Raw genomic sequence first — 20,051 nt, 5'->3', positions numbered from 1 at the left:
CACACAAAATGACAACGCACACAAATTTGCTTTTTCGTGCAACCTTTTCACATGTATCCGAGGTGTGAATGAACATTAATCTCACTGCCTGCCTTTCTACCCAGCCACCTTCCCGTTACTCTCTCGTCAATTAAACACAATAAGAAGACAGGCTGGAGAAACCCATTTCCAAATGGCATGCCTCAGTTGGTCTGGCTTCATGGCAGATGGGGATTGTAAAAGTAACGCTCAGTCATTCTGCTAAGCCAACGTAACTCCCTCTGCAATTAGGAAGTTTCAGGCAGTCAAGTGCACTTGACACAGGGTTTTACATATCCGTTTTGCATGTTGCAAATTGATTGTTTTTTCTAGAGAAAGAATAAATGAAAATAAATTACGACAGGTTACTATTATCACACGAAATGTGTTACAGATACAAATAAATTGAAATCCAGCCCGTAACCCTAAATCTGAATGAATAATGTAAATTAAGTAATAGGCATCATAATCTAATTTTTCAGCCCCACTCAAGCCTGAAGGAAAATCTTATTTGTGTAAGCGCTTATTTCCAGTCTCTAAGTCAGAGCAGTAATTCTGCTACACAACAGAGCTCATGCTGAGGAGGCAGCCGTTTACTCTCGTATCTATTTCTGACACCTCGTGTATTTCCAATTGATTTAAATTCTGATCACTCCCAAAATGATCCAAGCACAGCTGTACAATATAAGTAATACATGGGTGGATGGATCCATTGAGGGATTTTATTTAACACAGAGTAGACTAGGGATTTGATTTAACACAGAGTAGACAACATACCCCATTCATGGGTTGAATTAGAAGTATGCTGAGTAGTGAGTTTACTAAAACAGTTGTAATGACCTATGAGGAGCAATCGTGTGGTGTCCATTGGCCTGAGGGCGGATGAAGTCAGGTGTGCGAGACGTGGCTGTTATATAAGTGTAGACCAGCAGGGGGCGCTGTTTCCCTTGAATGGCCTGAACACATTTGCAGTGCGCCTTGCTTTACCGTAATATAGTTACTAATTTTGAAACATTGGGAGAGGGGGTCACTTTAAAAAGATCACCACGGGTCAAATTATATTTTAAAAGATGTATAATGCTGATTAAAATGTATCCTTTCGTGAAAAAACATGAAATATCTAAACGGACATTTTCAAGTCGCACGTCTACTTCCTCATTTACCACAACCAGTCCCGGTGTCAAGACGAACTCTCGCGATAGTTGCTGTAGCTGAAACATCCTAGGAGCGAAAAGCAGGGAGCGTGACATGTCAACAAAACAGATACATTATCACCACACAGGTAACATTACACGTCGTCTACCGTGCTATTGAATACATCTGAACACTCACCTCCGTGTTGGGTTTCACTTCGTGTCGGACGAAGGACACGACACACAGAAAATGACCTAAGAGGAAGGAAGCTGTCGCGTTTTGCGGCGACTGTCCACTTAGCTTCGGTGTCCGCCACTAATTAACCCGATATCACACCGGCACGCTTTTTGGGGACGGGTTTTTTGAAGTCCAGGGCGATACTTGTATCGATGTGAAGCAGCGTTTAACTGCTCCTGACAACCGGTGCACAACTTTCTAGAGACGGCTAAAACGTTAGCTCATACTTTGTCAGTGTTGGACGTGTTTAGCTAGGCAGCTCCTCGGGACAGCTGTGCAGCGACGAGAGAGCTACAATGCATTAATGTATGCACTTTATCAACCACACCCACCACGTATCTGTCCGCCACAATGAAGAGCTTCATGTTGTGTTGAATAAATGTCATATATTACAGCGATATCTAACTTATGCACTATTCTATGTCTTAGATCCATGTGTGTGGCTACTGATCTCAGAATAAACCTCTTTTCACTCCTACTCTTTGTCAACATTGGCCTTTCCTCTCACTGCTGACCTCCTTGCAGGCATGTAAGGGTGTGCCGGTGTGGACTAGCACCTGACTGGTATCTTCACCTGGACCCACGCCCTCCTCCACCAGCATCCTCACCTGCTGTGTCCATGTCAACCCCTCCACTAGTGTCGCCTTTTGGCGGGCAGCCTCCGCCACCACAGCAGCAACAACAACAACAACAGCACCAGCAGGCCCAGGCAGCACATGATGTCAACACGGCCTCTCTGTGCCGCATCGGCCAGGAGACGGTGCAGGACATTGTCCTCAGGACCATGGAGATCTTCCAGCTCCTCAGGAACATGCAGGTCTGTCTCACTCCGGCTTTACACGCCTGTCACCTTTAGCTGCACGTCCCTTTTAGTTTCCTGTTTGCCTCTCCTGTCTTTTAATTTGTTAAATTTTTTTTGTGTGCATATTTTTCCCAAAGCCTGAAAGCCCTTTCAACTCTTTTGATGGCACACAATAGCACGAGAGGAACAACAACATCAACATGGCGACACCATATAATTTAACAGAGCTATACAAATATATAACGCCTCAATATAATCAGAAGAAGCCCAAAGATAAAAAACAAAGTATTTAAAAATATGACTGCAATATACAAAAATAGTAATAATAGGTTTGATCGTAACATGACGGATGACTATTATGCAGAAACAAATCAGTTGTCACTCAGGATTTAATAATAAATCAGTGAAAGCCAAATAATTACGAAATAAAAAGCTCTTTCGAAGCATCACACTGACTTCATCCGCCCTCAGGCCAATGGACACCACATCATTGCTCCTCATAGGTCATTACAACTGTTTTAGTAAACTCAGCATACTTCTAATTCAGCCCATGAATGGGGTATGTTGTCTACTCTGTGTTAAATCAAATCCCTCAATGGATCCATCCACCCATGTATTACTTATATTGTACAGCTGTGCTTGGATGATTTTGGGAGTGATCAGAATTTAAATCAATTGGAAATACAAGAGGTGTCAGAAATAGAAATGTGAGTAAACGGCTGCCTCCTCAGCATGAGCTCTGTTGATGGCAAACAAGAGCTCTCGATTTTTTACTTTAACTCAATGAAATCGGCAACACTGTTTTAGCCGGTAGCCTTCATGCAGAACTCTCTCAGACTCGGCTTCCAACGTCTTGAGCTTTAAGACTGTATTTTGGTGCAAAAACAGGTCTAGTTTACTCGGTGTTCATATTAAATTGGCATAAACATGTCACAAACACCACCAACGATCTTACAGAAACACTTAGTGTCAGGGACACGGGATCCAAGTAGCGGTTGCATCGTGGTGGGGGATGATGAAGAGGCTGGCTTTTGTTGCAGAGCTGAATGGCACAATTCAATCTCTTGCATATACCAAGCAGCTACTAAGTGCGGCCAGATTGTTGTTATCAAAGGTTTGGGCTTAATAATACATATTCCCCAGCAGTGAATAACAAGTGTTACCAGTGTGTTCACAATAGGAAATCCAACGCTAGCTAAACAAGGGTTTTGCTCTTTCCTTTCCAGTGATTTCTCTTTGTTGAGGCGCCACTACTTTCTGTCTTTGTTGTCATAATGTCGAATGAGTTTCAGATGTAGAGAAAAAAAAGCCTGATCAATTTGGAGACTTCTTCACACACAGTTTTTTTTATTATCAACGTGCACCCCTCACGAGATTTACCAAGACCAATATGTTCCTTTTTTTTCACGCGGTACATTGCAACTAGGTGAGGGCGAAAAATTGTCGAATCACAAATAGAAGTTAACCGGGAGGAATTCCTCTGGGATTTGATTGAGGATATCAGCTCGCGCTGCGGTTCTCATCGCCGCTCGGAAACTTGAAGATAAGTATAAGATAAACGCGAGTTCACCTCGGATGTCTGCCTGCTCCTCCGAGACGCTCGTCCCGCGCCTTGTTAACATCCCAGCCGGAGACGGGCCAAACGAGCGCGCCGCCGCCACAGAATGCACAAACGGCCTTGATGTGAGTTGTTTCTCACAGATCACAGGCTGCTCTTAAACACATAAGAAGTATTTTATCTACCTCCCGTGCCTTTATCCATCTGTCTGTCTCTCCCTGTTTCCCCGTCTCTTTGTCTGTCTCTCTTGACTCTGCCTGCCCTGAAGACGGGCTTGTTTCATGTAATGCAGGATGTTTATAATCAGACGGTGCTGCGCCAAGGGGTTTGTCATTGCTCTCAAAAAACCACTTCAACAGGCATTGTAGTTAACAGCCAGTGATGCCACCTCAGAACGAGTGAAACCATTCAAAGGGAAGCAGAAGCTGAGTCTTTTTAGTTTTACAAGACCAGTTACTGTTGCATAAATACAAACACGCTTTCTTTCTGGAGGGTTTCTCTACAGCTCAGCTTCTCCTCCATGGTAAGTAGGGAAGAAACCCATCGCTTTGTTATCTCTAAAAGTGCTGCGCATTAGTGGAAGGCTGCTAATGAACGATCACCAGTCAGGGAGCAACGGAGGCTTCGCGGTGCCTTTTTTCGCAGTCCGCGGGGATCAATGGACGTTTTTCTTTTCATTAGCACTTGCAAAAGTGTGCACTTGTACTCTGTTTAACACGCCGTTTCCTCCGTGTGGCTCCCCAGCTCCCCAATGGAGTCACTTACAACCCCAACACCCACGGGGACAGGCTGGGGAAGCTACAGGAGCACCTGCGGATGCTGTCGATGCTGTTCCGCAAGCTGCGCCTCGTCTACGACAAATGCAAGGAGAACTGCTCCGGGATGGACTCCATACCTCCGGAGGTGAGACACGGGGACACCGACGGGATGCCGTTATGTTTTGTTGATGTGATTCAGAGAGCAGGTGTATGTGTGGGCGCCTCACCTCAGGTGACGGAGTAAATCACAGCGTAAACAAGTCAAACTGGAAAATGCATTTCCTGCTGAAAATGCGTTGGAATGCTAACATCTGAAAGCTTGAAGCTGAAAAATAATAACTAAATTGCTGAAAATGTTTGAAAATAGCTGAAATATGAAATGAATAACTGAAATTGTCTGGAAATAGCTGACATATTTTTTTAAAAAGCTGAACATAGGTGAAAATAGCTGCCAACATCGGAGCCTGTGTTTTGTGATGGGGGCGGAGCCTGTCTTTCGTGACGGGGCGGAGCCTGTCTTTTGTGACGGGGACAGAGCCTGTCTTTTCTGACGGGGGCGGACCTGTTTTTTGTGACGGGGGCGGAGCCTATCTTTTGTGACGGGGGCGGAGCCTGTTTTTCGTGACGGGGGCGGAGCCTGTCTTTCGTTATGGAGGCGGAGCTCGTAGCTCGTAGCTAGCGCTCGTTTCGGTCTGGAACCGGTTTTCGGTACCCAACCCTATATATTAAGCAACGCATCCTGCTTCACGTTTCCTTCTGTCGAAGTCTTGCTTTTGAAGATCCATAAAGGCATTTTCTATAATTTGACACCGTCGGCAGTGGAATTAAAAGACCTGCTGAAGCCAAGGGATGGGAGAGAATAGGAAGTGCCGTTCATGTCGTGTTACCTGCGGGGGTCACACTGTCACCGAGATGAAGAAGAAATGGCAGCGCAAGGCGATCAATGACTCCAGCGGGACGGGGGCCAAATGATTTAAGGCGTGTTGTAGTTAAAGATGTCCATATTGACGTGGTGGTGTTAAGACAGTGGCGTCAATAGCCAATTTAAATGAAAGCTGAGATTGGTGGGCTGTCAAGCAGCATAATGTCAACATAATTATGAAGTGTATTTGGGGTTTTTAAACTGATATTGTTTCAAACTAATGGACTTTACAATCTATTAGTGAAAAGCTTGGCTCGGATAACGGCAGACGAACTTCAGGTGACTGCCGCGAGGCGTCCGGACCGCTCGTAAATTGTGTTCGCAACCTCAGAGAAATGTCAAAATACGAGCAAATGCGAACGAGTTCTCCTAAATCACGAAGAACTTAAGACCGGATCCGTTAACCTCGAGGGGTCCCTCTGTGAGGCCCAATGAGCTTCCAGTTTGATCCCAGTCAGTTAACTTCTGTGTGACTGTCATTTTGACTCTGAAATCATTGTCCTAATTAAGTAATTAGTGCTTATGAGAGTTTTTAAAGTATAAATGTTACTATTAATGCATTGAAATGTGAAAACGCTCATAATAGAATACAATAATTCCTAAAAAGGAATGCTGATTACAAAAAATTAGATTTACCATTTTTTAAAATTTCTATCCACCTTTTTATTACATTATCACTTTACCCCCTCTAGTTATCACACACCTCACAATACATTGTATGTCGCAGTAAATGGCTTTTGATGTGACTGCATTGTATTTATTTCCAGGCTGTCCGAGCACACAGTAATAATTAGAGATGCACCGATCAGGTTTTTGGTGCCGATCACCGAAATCAGTAGCTGCCGATCCGATAATACCGATCACGGTGTCGATTGAAGCATTCTATTTATTGTGTAGCATTATTGCCTAGGACTATGAGGAAATACATATATAAAGCAACTCAAACATTAAAGAAATTACCAATTTCTTTAAACATTTAGGACTTTTACTTTGAAAAATGTCCTAATTGATACATTAAAATTGTTTGATTGCCAGTGTAGTGGATTTCAGATATGTATGGAACACATCTGCATCATTCATTTCCTGGAACTCTTGGGGAAATCTATAGACAGGACTTTGTTTAACATACAAAAGTCTGACTTATTTTTATAAACTCTTCCTTGGTACAGTAAAAATGTTTTAATGTTAGCATCATCTAAGCTAAATCTCAGAAACGATCTATAAAGATACTAAATCAGTTCATTGTTTACTTTTATATGTTCGTGTATGATTTGTCGACATCTTATTTTGATAAACGGATGTTTCACGTGGTTCTTTCCGCTAACTTTGCAAAACCGGATGTTGTCACATAAATCCTTCCGCTAACTTTATCAAAACCCTCGCGCGCTCCCGATGGAATGTGTTTACCGTGAGCATCAGTCTCTAGGGGCAGACATGTGAGAGTCAGCTGAGTTGACCCAGTGATTCAACTCGGGGGACGGGGACGCCGCTCGGTGGTGAGGATCCCCTCGTGGACCTCTCACTCTGCGGCCCTCGCCGGGCGCATCGTCTCCGTTGCGGTGCGCCGCGATTGAAACGTCTGATAGTTCTCGCACATGTGACGTCATCTGATCGGCCGTTTTGAGAACGCCGATCAAAACCGATAATGGGAATATCGGCCGATATGGATCGGCGCCGATCAGATCGGTGCATCCCTAATAAGAATTGTATAAATGTTTTTGCCTCATGCTTTGCACACACTCCGCCTGCTGCAGTCGGGAGCTGCTAGTTTACAGGACGTGTGCTGTTGCCACCCTCGGGGAACTCTTATCTCACCGGCTCCCTCCGGGTCCGTCTTTTTTTTCCGCCGCTCGCAGCAGATCCGCTGGTCGCTTCAGGAAAAGTCTCCAGAGTCTCCGGAGTCTCTTCTGCGCGCCCGGTCGCTCAGAATACACACGGCGCTCGGGGCACAGCTGTGACACGCGGCCGGTGAATATACAACGCTGACACAAACACCGAGGGGCTCGCCGGGCGCGTCCTGTTGGGGGCTCCGTGCGGGGGGGCGACAGCGAGGCCGTCCACCGGTGTTTGATTGGATTTACGACTGCGGCAGTCCCTTCCCAATTTCTACAGATTACCTCGGAGCTAATCTCTCTCACCAGACTCCTGCTGAGGATAAAGGAGGATGTGGGAGGAGACCAGCCTCAAATTGGAACAAATTTGCAATGGCTGCCCCACCGTGTAAATGTTTCGATAATACAGTTAATTTCATTTTTTTAAAGCGATTCAGCCGCTCGTGCTTCGGTTAGGACTCTTCTCGCCTGAATCGACCCATGAAGGGTTTCACGTTCAGTTTCCTTTGTGTCGCAATGGTGTAAAACCCTCCACTGAGTCGTCGCGCCATCTTGCTATTTTTTTTTCTTCGTCTTATTCAAATGTTTGTTTATTCCCCCTCGAGGCTTGAGACCCAGTCCGATGCTGAGCGGCCAATAGCTCAACGGGGCTGAGGGTTGTTGATTTTGTCCTCCGACACGCATCCAATTTATCATCCCGCCCAATTCACGTGCCTTGCCTGACAGACCGCTCACTATTGGCCACCTGAAACAGGAAGTGGAATCAATGACTCGGGTAGTGTGACCTCATTGCAGCCTAATTAGCAACAGGACCGTTTAATGAACAGCTGGACCCGAATGTGCACGTCAGCGCTTTCCCCTTTTCCTTCCAGCTTTTTCCTCCCTTGTTTTCTCAAGCTCCCACCTTTTCTGTATTTCTTCCCACTTCTTCACATCCCTCCGTTTCCCACCTTTGTCAGCTTTCCCTCTCTGACACCTGCTCAATGTCGCCTCCCCCCTACCCCTGTCCCCATTTTCTTCCTTTCTTCCTCTCTCTCACGTTGGCTTTGTTTCACTCTCTTTTTCTGCAGCCGTCTCTTTTATTCACTCTCTGTTGTGCAAAGTCTTCCTCCCCTTTTTTTTGTCATTTACTGCACTGTCCAGCCGTTTCATTTCCCACTCCCCTTGGACTTCAGAAGGGCGACAGCCTCCACACCTCTGATCTATCTTACACACTCACCCCCTCGGTGCGTTGATGTTTTCTCTGTTTTTTGTGTGCTACCCTTTTCCTTTTGTGTTGGCGCGGCAACCTGGAGAACTTCATTAGCCCATTCCTCTCTGCCAGGCAGGAAGCCACATCCATCTTTCTCTGGAAGAGGCAGGGGTTATGACTCACACACTCACACACACACACACACACACTCACACACTCACACACACACTCACTCCACTCCTCCATCCATGTTTCCTACCCGACTCAGCACATTTAATTTTCCCCTCAGAAGCTGCCAATATCATCCCGCTACCTTTCTAATTCAATATGTTATTGGCTCATGAAAAAACATTCCTCTCCTCTTACTTAAAGTTTCCTCGAGCCAAAGCCATCGTTTGTCCGAGATAATTTCTTGCACATTTCCTCGCTGTCTCTTCTCCCTCCAACACTGAGTTTTTTTTTGCAGTTTGCCGTGATGCTCAGTCTGGAATGCAAAAAGCGATCCAGATTTGTACGTCTTATAATCGCCTCCCCCGCCCGCCGCCTTCTTCTGTTTCTCGTATTCTCTCCCCTTTTCTATCCGTTTGCATTTTTCTCTTTTCACCTCGTTCTCGGTCTCTTCCAACTTGTCTTCCTACTGTCCTTCAACCGTAGCTTTTTTCCCCTCCTACTGCCAACCCGACATTTTATCCATTGTCTTGCAGTCCCTCTCTTTTTTCTTTTCTTCCTTCTACTTTCATGTTATCCTTGATGTTGGCCAGCTCCACTGAAACGCCATGCACTCATTGCTTCCAGACTAGGCGGCTCATTCCAGTCATTGTTTACTGTCCGCAGGGCCTCCGCTCCTCCGGCTGCAGAAGCTCAGGTCAAACGATGGAGAAGAGCAGAATGTTCTCGAGAAGCTTTGCGTGATTTAGATTTGGATCGGGTTGTTATTGGAGTGTCTTCTAGTTGTTTGTAGAGTCTTCTACCTAATCTGTGTTTGTGATCCCGTCTGGTATGATAGTTTTGGTTTTGAAAGGAAAATGGTAGGGATGGTGGTTTTGGAGATCACCCCCTCATGCAACAGGAAATCCTTCCAGTGTAATACACTACTGCAGATTATTTTTGCAAACCCATCCAGAGAGGTGCTGGTGTTGTGTGTCTGGAGAATGCTTTGTGGATTTCTTTGTGGAGTCTTAAACTATAAAATTGACTTCACGTCAACATAAGTGATGCCGTGTATTTCCCCCGAAACTCTGCTTCAAGTTTCAAGTTTCAAGTTTTTATTGTCACATCCCCTTTTATACAAGTATAATCGGTTCGTGAAATTCTTATGTGCAAAACACCCGACAGCAGTAGCAGACTAAAATAAGAATGAGAATAAACTATACAATATCCACACAAAAAAAGAAGAAAGTATTAACAATATATATATAAAACAATGTAATAGAATATACATCATGGCAATATATATATATAAAACAATGTAATAAAATATACACTTTTTTTGAGACTATATGTATATACATACAATATATATATACAATATATATATATAAACAATGTAATAAAATATACACCATGGCCATAGATATTCACAGAATATGTTCTGGTGTGTAGTGTTAATGAGGGTCTCAGTCCTTGTTCAGCAGCCTGATGGCCTGACTAAAGAAGCTGTCCCTCAGTCTGTTTGTGCGGCACTTGATACTGCGGTATCGCCTGCCTGACGGTAGAAGGGTGAACAGTTTGTGGCGCGGGTGGTTATTGTCTTTCATCATCCGTTTGGCCCTGGCCACGCACCGCTTGGTGTATATGTCCAGGATGGAGGGAAGCTCACCTCCAACGATGTACTGTGCCGACCGCACCACCCTCTGTAGTGCCCTACGCTCCAGGGCGGTGCAGTTCCGTACCAGACGGTGATGCAACCAGTCAGAACACTCTCGATGGTACTGGTGTAGAATGTTCTGAGGATGCGGGGCCATGTTGAATTTCCTCAGTCGCCTAAGGAAATACAGGCGTTGTTGGGCCCTTTTCACCACGTGAGTGGTGTGCGTGGTCCATGTGAGGTCCTCGAAATGTGCACGCCGAGGAACTTGAAGCTGCTGACCTCTCTACTGCAACTCCGTCTATGGAGATGGGGTGTGCTCTCCTCTCCGCTTCCTGTAGTCCACGATCAGCTCCTTGGTCTTCTTGACGTTGAGGACGAGGCTGTTCTCCTGGCACCACTGTACCAGTGATCCAACCTCCTCCCTGTAGGCTGTCTCGTCGTCTGCCGGTGATCAGCCCCAACACTGTTGTGTCGTCAGCAAACTTGATGATGACGTTGGAGCTGTGCATGGCCGTGCAGTCGTGGGTGTACAGGAGTAGAGAGGGCTCAACACGCATCCCTGAGGGCTCCGTGTTGAGGGTCAGCGGCTCTGAGGTGGTACGCCCATCCTCACCACCTGGCGGCGGCCCGACAGGAAGTCCAGTATCCAGCTGCACATGGTAGAGTGCAGGCCTAGACCTCTGAGCTTGGTGTCGAGCTTGGCGGGAACAATAGTGTTGGACGCTGAGCTGTAGTCCACAACCAGCATTCGCACACAACAGTTCCTCCCCTCCAGGTGGGAAAGGGCGGTGTGAAGTGCCATGGCAATTGCGTCGTCGGTGGATCTGTTTTGACGATATGCAAATTGCCATGGGTCCAGCGTGGCAGGCAACATGGAACAAATGAAGTCCTTGACCAACCTCTCAAGCATTTACTGACAATCGAGGTGAGGGCTACGGGTCTCCAGTCATTCAGGCAGGTTACCTTGGGGTGTTTGGGGACAGGCACAATGGTGGACATCTTGAAGCTCTCAGGAACAACAGCCTGGGACAGGGAGAGGTTGAAGATGTCTGCGAAGACTCCTGCCAACTGGTCTGCACATGCTCTGAGGGCGCGCCCCGGGATGTGGTCGACCTGCCGCCTTCAGGATGTCCACCCGCTTGAAGGCTCTGCGCACGCCAGCCTCTGAGATGATCAGCAGGCTGGTCTCTCGGCGGCACTGCCTTTGGCGGGCTGCCGTTCACGTCGAACCGAGCAAAGAATGTATTTAGCTCGCCTGGGAGGGAGGTAGAGGAGTTCTCTTCACCGCTGGTTTTCCCTCTGAAGTCCGTGATTGTCTGTAGCCCCTTCCACACACCTCTCACGTCATGGCTCTTGAGCTTTTCCTCCACCTTGTTCCTGAACTCCCGCTTGGCAGAGCCGATGGTCTTACGGAGGTCGAGCGGGCTCTTTGTATTCCGCCATATTCCCGAGTCAAAGGCGGTGTTACGCGCGGAGTGCAGCGAACATCGCCATTTATCCACGGTTTCTGGTTGGGATAACCGAACCGACTTGGTAGGAACAACGTCATCTATGCATTTCTTGATGAACCCGGTGACTGAGGACGCGTACTCACTGACGTTGTTGTCCGACGCGACCCTGAACATATCCCAGTCAGCACGTTCAAAACAGTCCTGTAGCATAGACTCCGATTGGTCCGACCAGCGTTGCACTTCCTTCACAGCGATTGGTTGCTGCTTAAGCCTCTGCCTGTAGGCGGGAGTAGTTGGATGGAGCGGTGGTCCGATTTGCGAACGGTGGGCGGAGGAGGGCTTTGTATCCATCCCGGAAGGGAGTGTAGCAGTGGTCGAAATCCGCTCCCCAGCGTGTTGCTTTTATGTGTTGGTAGAACCGGAGAACTTTCTTCAGGTTCGCTTTGTTGAAGTCCCCGCCACAATGAAAGCAGCCTCGGGTGTGCCGACTCCTGCTCGCTGATCGCCCGTAGAGTTCCTTCAGCGCTATGTCCGTGTTAGCTTGAGGCGGAATGTACACAGCAGTTACGGTGACTGCTGTAAACTCCGCAGCCAGAATGGTCGACACATGAGCATTAGGTACTCCAGGTCCGGGGAACAGAACGACTTGAGAGTATGTACATGACTTTGGTTGCACCAAGATCTGTTTATCATGAGACATACCCCTCCACGATCTTTACCAGAGAGAGTCTTTGTTCTGTCAGCGGTGGACGGAAAATCCTGCCGGCTCGATGGCTGAGTCGGTAACCTCCTCCGACATCCATGTCTCCGTAAGGCAGATGATGCAGTTGTCCTTAGTTTCCCGGTGGAATTGAATACGAGCCTGGAGCTCGCATAGCTTATTGTCCAAAGACTGTACATTTGCCAGTAAAATGGTGGGTAGTGGGGGTCGATTGGCTCGACGTCTCAGCCTAACCAGCACGCCAGCTCGCTTCCCCCTCCGTCGGCGACGCTTGCGTGAGATCGCGCCTAAAATGGACGGAGATAGTTCCGCTACTGTTCCTGGCGGGACGTCCGAGTAAGAGTTGAAAAACTCTGGTAGGCGGCGAGCAACTGCCGATCCAATCTCCAGAAGTGTGCATCTGTCGTACGTTAACTGGCTGCTAACGTTTTGTGCAAAAATAGTCGCAATAAGAAGAATAAATAACAAAAAACTACTACAAAATCCGGGAGCTCGCAACACAGCCGCCATCACGTACGGTTTTGGAGATCACCCCCTCATGCAACAGGAAATCCTTCCAGTGTAATACACTACTGCAGATTATTTTTGCAAACCCATCCAGAGAGGTGCTGGTGTTGTGTGTCTGGAGAATGCTTTGTGGATTTCTTTGTGGAGTCTTAAACTATAAAATTGACTTCACGTCAACATAAGTGATGCCGTGTATTTCCCCCGAAACTCTGCACAATAGAGCCGACATTTGTCTACATTTACAAGGCGTGTCCATTCAGGAGCGCCGCAGCGATCAGCGGGCGTGTCATCCATCACACATTGTCAGTGTGAGACCCTTTTTCCTTGGCGCAGGTTCGCGCGGGGGGGAACGGCGTGTTCTCAAGACGGCCGCCGCACATGACTTGCTCGCTGCCCGCCTCCCGCACGCCTCCTCCCCGAGGTGACCACCGGGGGGCAGTGTGACGTAAAGCAGCGGGAGGTGGGGGGGGGGGACCCTGTCGGAGAGGCTCTTCACATCAGCCCCGCTGTAGTGTCAAGCAGACAAGGTCAAGCATACAGAGCCTTTAAAAATGAATTAATCTCCCACTCTCTCTCCCTCTGTACGGTCTCTCCATACGTTGGAGAGAGAGGGGGGGAGGCTCGTGTTTCCAGAGCTTACACAGAATCCCCATTTTCACCACTTCACGGGAACACGACTGTCAGACAGCACGCACACATCTTCAGTGTAGGGTAGCACTCATGGGTTGAGCTCGCCCATATGCACGCAATTCTGACTGCACTCATGAGTCATGGGGCATTTTAGGATATATTTGAATAGGCACCGTCGTATTTTTTATGTATTTGGCTCACGGACAGAATAAGAGGAAGAAGAGAAAAGTGCATTAGGGAAGGAGAAAGTTTTTATATATCTATTTTGCTACTATTCAAATCGGTCGAATGTGTCAGTGTTTTCGGCTCGCTTTGTAAATAATATATCCACGTTTTTGTTTGTGCTGCCTTCCAGCAACTGATCCCCTTCGTGGAGGACGACGGCTGCAAACATGAGGATCGCTCGGCCGGCCGGAGCCGCCCGGCCACCGAGGAGAGGAGGGAGATCCTGGAGGTCAACAAGGTACCGTGCTCTGTCTCGATAGCACAACACTGTTAACGGGGAGGACGGGTTTGATTCCCAGCCGGCGGCAATGGAAGGAGAAGGAAGGGCTGATAAAAGGAAAAGTGAAAAAGGCTTCACAAAGTGATATCTTGAGATTTGATCGCAGCTCAGCGTGATGTTATTTTAGATTATTAAAGTTTCAGTCAACCTCTCAGATCCATGAGCCTCCAGATATTTAAAATCTCATCTACTTGAGCTGGAGGGGGGAAACACAGAGTCTCATATTATCTTAAAGATATAATAATTAGATAGGAATTCATTCCGGATTAGTCCCTTTACACTCCATCCTTAACCTGGAGCGTTAACTGGAGAACCAGCATCCAATTGGCCAGATGGTGGCGCTATAACGGCACACTTTACATGTGGCTCAAGGTGTCTGTGCCTGGTAGTCATGCTCTGATTGTTTAGCTTCAAGCCACCTGGTAGCTACCTGGAGTAGAAAATGCTTCGTCTCTAACCTTGATAATAAGTCAGACCTAGTATGCCTTGTATGGTCAGTCATTCTGTTTGGTGATGTCATGGACACCTTCTCCAGGTGGAGCTGAGGTTTGAAATGTATGGATGTGTTTTTCTATGGATGGATGGACATATCCATGGATGTATTTATCTATGGATGTTTGTGTGTATGGATGTAGGTATGTATTTGTGTGTGTATAGATGGATGTATCTATGGATGGATGGATGGATGTGTGTGTGTATGAATGTGTGTGTGTGTATCTATGGATGAATGTATCTATTGATGTCTTCATCTATGGATGTATTTATCTATTGATGTCTTCATCTATTGATGTCTTCATCTATGGATGTCTTCATCTATGGATGTATGTATCTATGGATATCTTCATCTATGGATGTATGTATCTATTGATGTATTTATCTATGGATGTATTTATCTATTGATGTCTTCATCTATGGATGTATTTATCTATTGATGTATTTATCTATGGATATCTTCATCTATGGATGTATGTATCTATGGATATCTTCATCTATGGATGTATGTATCTATTGATGTATTTATCTATGGATGTATTTATCTATTGATGTCTTCATCTATGGATGTCTTCATCTATTGATGTATTTATCTATGGATATCTTCATCTATGGATGTATGTATCTATGGATGTATTTATCTATGGATGTATTTATCTATGGATGTATTTATCTATTGATGTCTTCATCTATGGATGTATTTATCTATGGATATCTTCATCTATGGATGTATGTATCTATTGATGTATGTATCTGGATGTATTTATCTATTGATGTCTTCATCTATGGATGTATGTATCTATTGATGTCTTCATCTATGGATGTATGTATCTATGGATGTATGTATCTATGGATGTATTTATCTATGGATGTATGTATCTATGGATGTATTTATCTATGGATGTATTTATCTATTGATGTTTGTATGGACGGGCCTCCTCAGGTTTACATTGCTGCTTCCTGTTGACGAAGTAGTTCTGTGGCTCTCGTTGGAACTCGATCTCCGGCACTGAATGTTACAGCAGCGCGTGAAGTGGTTGAAATGTGAGTCGCCATTTCACAATCTGAGGCTGTGGCGCTTCACCACAGAAACTGTGGTCGGCCAGGTTGGGCCCCGAGTTGCTGCCCCTGAGGGAATACAAGAAGCCTCTTGTGTCTTATTCGCCCGCTGGGGTCAGATGAAGTGAGCGATCGACTTCCAGAGTGGTGCGATGCCACTGGGGAATGTGTGTGTCGGAACAGCCCTTTTTATGGGAAAAATAACAAGTTACTCGGGGAAGTTAAGTTCTACAGCTTTGAAGATCGTGACATCAGATTTACAGTGATCGCAAGTCATGAAATGAATCTGGCTCTGCTTTGCTTGATACTAGTGTGTCAATAAGTTTCCTTTTCCAGGAGGTAAATATCAATAACTTGACCAAGATGATGGTGTTTTGAATGAGAAGGAAAGGAGACGAGGCGTGGTTACGTCTTCTGAGTGAGGTGTTCACCTCTGGGGGGATTTCCACTGGCGGACATCAAACACACCTCCGAGCTTCTTCAAACATATTAACTGTCACATATGTTTTTGTCCAGCTCTGATGGGGAGAGAGGCTGTTTCATCACTCGCTCAAGTGCAGAAGAGAGCTCTACTTCAAACTGAGTCTGGATGTTTCCTGGAGGAAGATTTTCATCCCGCGTCATGGTTTATAGCTGCACGCGGCAGACTAAGTAGGGGAATATGAGCACAGAGATGTGTCTACTTACCTCTTAGTGTAAGAAGTTACACTTATTTTCTTTAGTGGCACGCTGAGGAGAAGCAGCGAGAAACGATCACAAACAAGCGGCGCTTTGTGTTCTCACGCTTCGCTTCTCGTGACTCCCTCGTGGCGCAGGAAAGGCCATTTTAATCCGGCGTTTTTATTTTGTGGCCCCCGCCACTAACCATGAAAACTGCAGTATTGACGGGTAATTACTGAAAATAAATACATTGAGTGGCAGCCGCGGAAAGAAATTGCACACCGTTGATACATTTCTACAAGGGCGGTGAGAGGAAATCCTATTTCCGTTGCTCCCACTGTTACCGCTGAGGTGGTACTGTGTTTAACCCTCCTGTTACCTTTAGGGTCAATTTGACCCCATTCAATGTTTAATGTCGGTGTTCTTTGGGGTCAATTTGACCCCAGGCTGTTTTTCACTGTGTCAAACATATAAGAAATATCAACTTTTTTATATATTTAAAGGGCTATTTAGGTAGTCAACAAACAAACATAAAGTACCTCACACTTAAACTTGGGAAACAATATTAATTCTAATATTTTCTGGAGGTTTTGGAGGGTCAAATTGACCCCGAGGGTAAAATATGTTAGTAAATGTAAAGGTAACAGGAGGGTTAAATCTTTGAGTGATCTGGAAACGAGGCCCGCTGATTTACATGTTAAATACAATTTAAAATCTGACAGTTGTCGTGTTTTGTTGTCACGGCGCTGCAAAGCCCTGCTGAGCTGACCACTGGGGCGCCACTCCGGTTCTCCTCTCGCTGACGCACCCTGCCCCCTTTTAGCCATTTTACGTAATAGATTATTTGCGAGTCCCAGATTACGTTTCATCTCTCTTCCTATGAAACGGACCCGTCGAGATGACATCGAAGCTCTGCGTCTCTAATATCATCCTTGGTTCGATGCAGGCGAGGTAAACAGCCAGAACTCGGACACGATACCGGCCACCAGTACCCGCCGGTGCTCACCTGAGTTCAGGAGTTGCATGTAAAAAAGGCATCACGCATTATTTGGGAGGCCTGTTTTAGTTTGCTTTGTCTGTCACAGATTAGTTGTGTGTGTGTGTGTGTGTGTGTTTACCGAGTTGCAGGTGTGTGAGGAGGAGCTTGTCTAGTTCTTCCTGCAGAGAGAATAGATTGCGTTGTGTGCTCCTGCCGGCTGAAGCCCCCCTCTCCGTTTCCTCTCGCTGTGCTGCTGGTCAGATTGTGCGTGCCAAACCGTCTGAGTGCGCCGCAACGATAATGGTCCAAGGTCAGGAGTGTCAGCAGCAGAGATGATAATTTTTTTTGTTTTTTGAGAGCACAGCTCCCCTTGAATGCTTTTAAATGTTAACACTACAGTGGGAGATTGCGGCGAGCTCTGCGCTCAACTACACTTACTCTGCTTTTCACAAAAAAGACTACACGCGAAGAGTACGGCTAAAGACTGCAGATATTGTGGTAGATAAATAACACTGGACTGAAAAACAGAGGTTTGTTTTGGGCCTTCCTACAAAAGAAACTAAACTAAACCAAAACGGTTTCAGTCAGTGCGTTTACATGATGGTATAATTCGAATCTTATTGAGTCGGACTCTGCTATCTTTTGGGGGATCTGCTATTATCCCAATATACATGGCAGTGAGTAATTCGAATCATTGGCCTTTGAAAGTATGTCATATCCGATACGATAGGTAGCGCTGTTTTCATTACAACTCGTGGTGATACAGCCATTTCCGCTTGACCTCTTCACCACTACCAACAACAACATCAACAACAACAACATCAACATTTCGAGAAAGATGGCGAACAGAGAGCAAGGTTAAGCATAAATTCTGTCTGCTCTTCGGTCCAGAAATGTGGTGGCTCTTGTTTTCTCCATAGCGTTGTTTGTTTGTTTTCTGCCGGCCAGGCTCCCGGCAGTGACAACTTATCGTCTCTTTCGACTTCTGGGTCACGACATGGGAGGGAGGGAGGGAGGAGGGCGGCGGGACCTCAAGCATGCGCAAAGTCGCAAAGTCCAGTTCCTAATCCAATTCACCGTTACATGCCGCGATAGTCGAATTATCAACCGGATCGGATCGAGTTATCCAGGGGTGTTAATCGGATCGTAGTCGGACCGCACATAGTCGAACAAAGGTGTTTACATGAAACGGATCATTCGATTTCAGTCCGACTAAGCCAAGTTATTCGAATGCATGTAAACACGGTCGGTGCCAGACTGGACTTGAAAGTGAGTTTAATTGTTGTCCTATTAGAGACCTGTGTATGGATGTGATAAATAACCTTGTTTTTATAATATGTAGGGCTGGGCAACGAGTAAAAATTGTAATCGCGATTAATCGCATGATTTCCCTGATTAATCACGATTAATCGCATTTGTAAACGCAAAATCCAATAATTAATTCAAAAGTAGTGTATAGCGCACTTCTATTTTAAATGTTCTGCCATATGAATGAAAGTGCAATAACATTTGTTGTCCCTGTTAGAGTGAGACACCAGAAAACACTTTCAGTGCAGTTTGTCAATTCCTAGAACTTGACACTTATTTTAAATGTAGTGCCATATGAACTAAAGTGCCATAAAATCTGTCAGGACATTGTCAAATGCACTGTTATGCAGAGACACTGACAGAACGCTGGAGACTGAAGCAGGGACATGATCAAAGGCAGTCGTCTCGCAGCAGCGATCATCTCTGGTGCTCTATCTGCTCAGTGTGGTGACTTTATTTGACACATTCCACTGCTGTGCAACTTCAGTAAAGTGTCCCGCGCACGTTTCAGCATCATGTCTCTCCTCTGTTTTCATCACAGTCAGGGCATGTGAATGCAGCGCTCACTTCTCATCAACATAATGCACAGTAACTCCGAGGTAATTGTGGTTACCGAGGGATGTCCAGTAGGGTGACCAGATTTGAGTTTGTGAAAAAGAGGATACTTCGTCTCGGGGGGGGGGGGGGGCTCAGATTAAACATCTCTCTTGTTCTGCCTGTTTTGTGATATACATGCCTAAAAGGTGCCTAATATTTCTAGACTGAAATAATATCGGCATTATAATTATTATAACTATGAGGATTTTTTAGTTGCCTATTTTGCAGAGCCCCCTCAGGACTTGGTGCCCTGCGCACAGCGCGTAGTGCGCTATGGGAGCGGCGGCGCTGGTCGTAGTTTATAGCATGCCCACAAACAACAATGAACTAGTGGAGGCGGCGAGGTGCTCAGTGTTGCCAGATTGGAGATGGTGAAGTACCGTACCAAAGGCTCAAAATGGTTGTATTTGGAGGATAATTATCGTGTATCTGGCAACCCTGAGATTGGTCGACCAATGACTGTCCTCTATCCATTAAATCAAACTTTAAAAATAGCCATTTTTACTACTTTTCGCTTCAAAAGTTTGGATCACTTTAGAAATGTCCTATTTATTTTCGAAAAGCATTGTTTTTCAAATGAAGATATGTTAAATCAATCGAAATACACCTCTATACATTAAATCAATCAGAAATACACTCTATACATTGTATTAGTAGTAAGCCAAATGACTATTCTAGGTCGAAACGTCCGGTTTCTAATGAAATATCTCCATCGGTGTATAGAGGCCCATTTCCAGCAACTATCACTCCAGTGTTCTAATGGTACATTGTACATCAGTTTGCTAATCGCCTGAAGACTAATATCTGATTAGAAAACCCTTGTGCAATTATGTTAACAGCTTAGCAGAAACCTGTTTTGCTGATGAGAGAAGCTATAAA

At 45.8% G+C, this 20,051-nt stretch overlaps 1 protein-coding gene across 1 annotated transcript in view; it reads left to right on the top strand.

Moving 5' to 3' along the window:
• The first annotated feature begins 1,229 nt into the window (after positions 1 to 1,229).
• med30 (mediator complex subunit 30) overlaps positions 1,230 to 20,051 on the top strand; it is a 45,653-nt gene continuing 26,831 nt past the window's right edge. The window contains exons 1-4 of the mRNA XM_056418880.1: positions 1,230 to 1,300; positions 1,915 to 2,206; positions 4,494 to 4,652; positions 13,928 to 14,035. Coding sequence (XP_056274855.1) covers positions 2,009 to 2,206; positions 4,494 to 4,652; positions 13,928 to 14,035 — 465 coding nt within the window. The 5' untranslated portion in view covers positions 1,230 to 1,300; positions 1,915 to 2,008. The remainder of the gene's footprint in view (positions 1,301 to 1,914; positions 2,207 to 4,493; positions 4,653 to 13,927; positions 14,036 to 20,051) is intronic.

This window comes from Pseudoliparis swirei, chromosome 1 (genome assembly GCF_029220125.1).
Source record: "Pseudoliparis swirei isolate HS2019 ecotype Mariana Trench chromosome 1, NWPU_hadal_v1, whole genome shotgun sequence".
NCBI lineage: Eukaryota > Metazoa > Chordata > Actinopteri > Perciformes > Liparidae > Pseudoliparis > Pseudoliparis swirei.
Note: the sequence above shows the minus strand (reverse complement) of the source record. Positions and strands in the feature narration are given on the sequence as shown.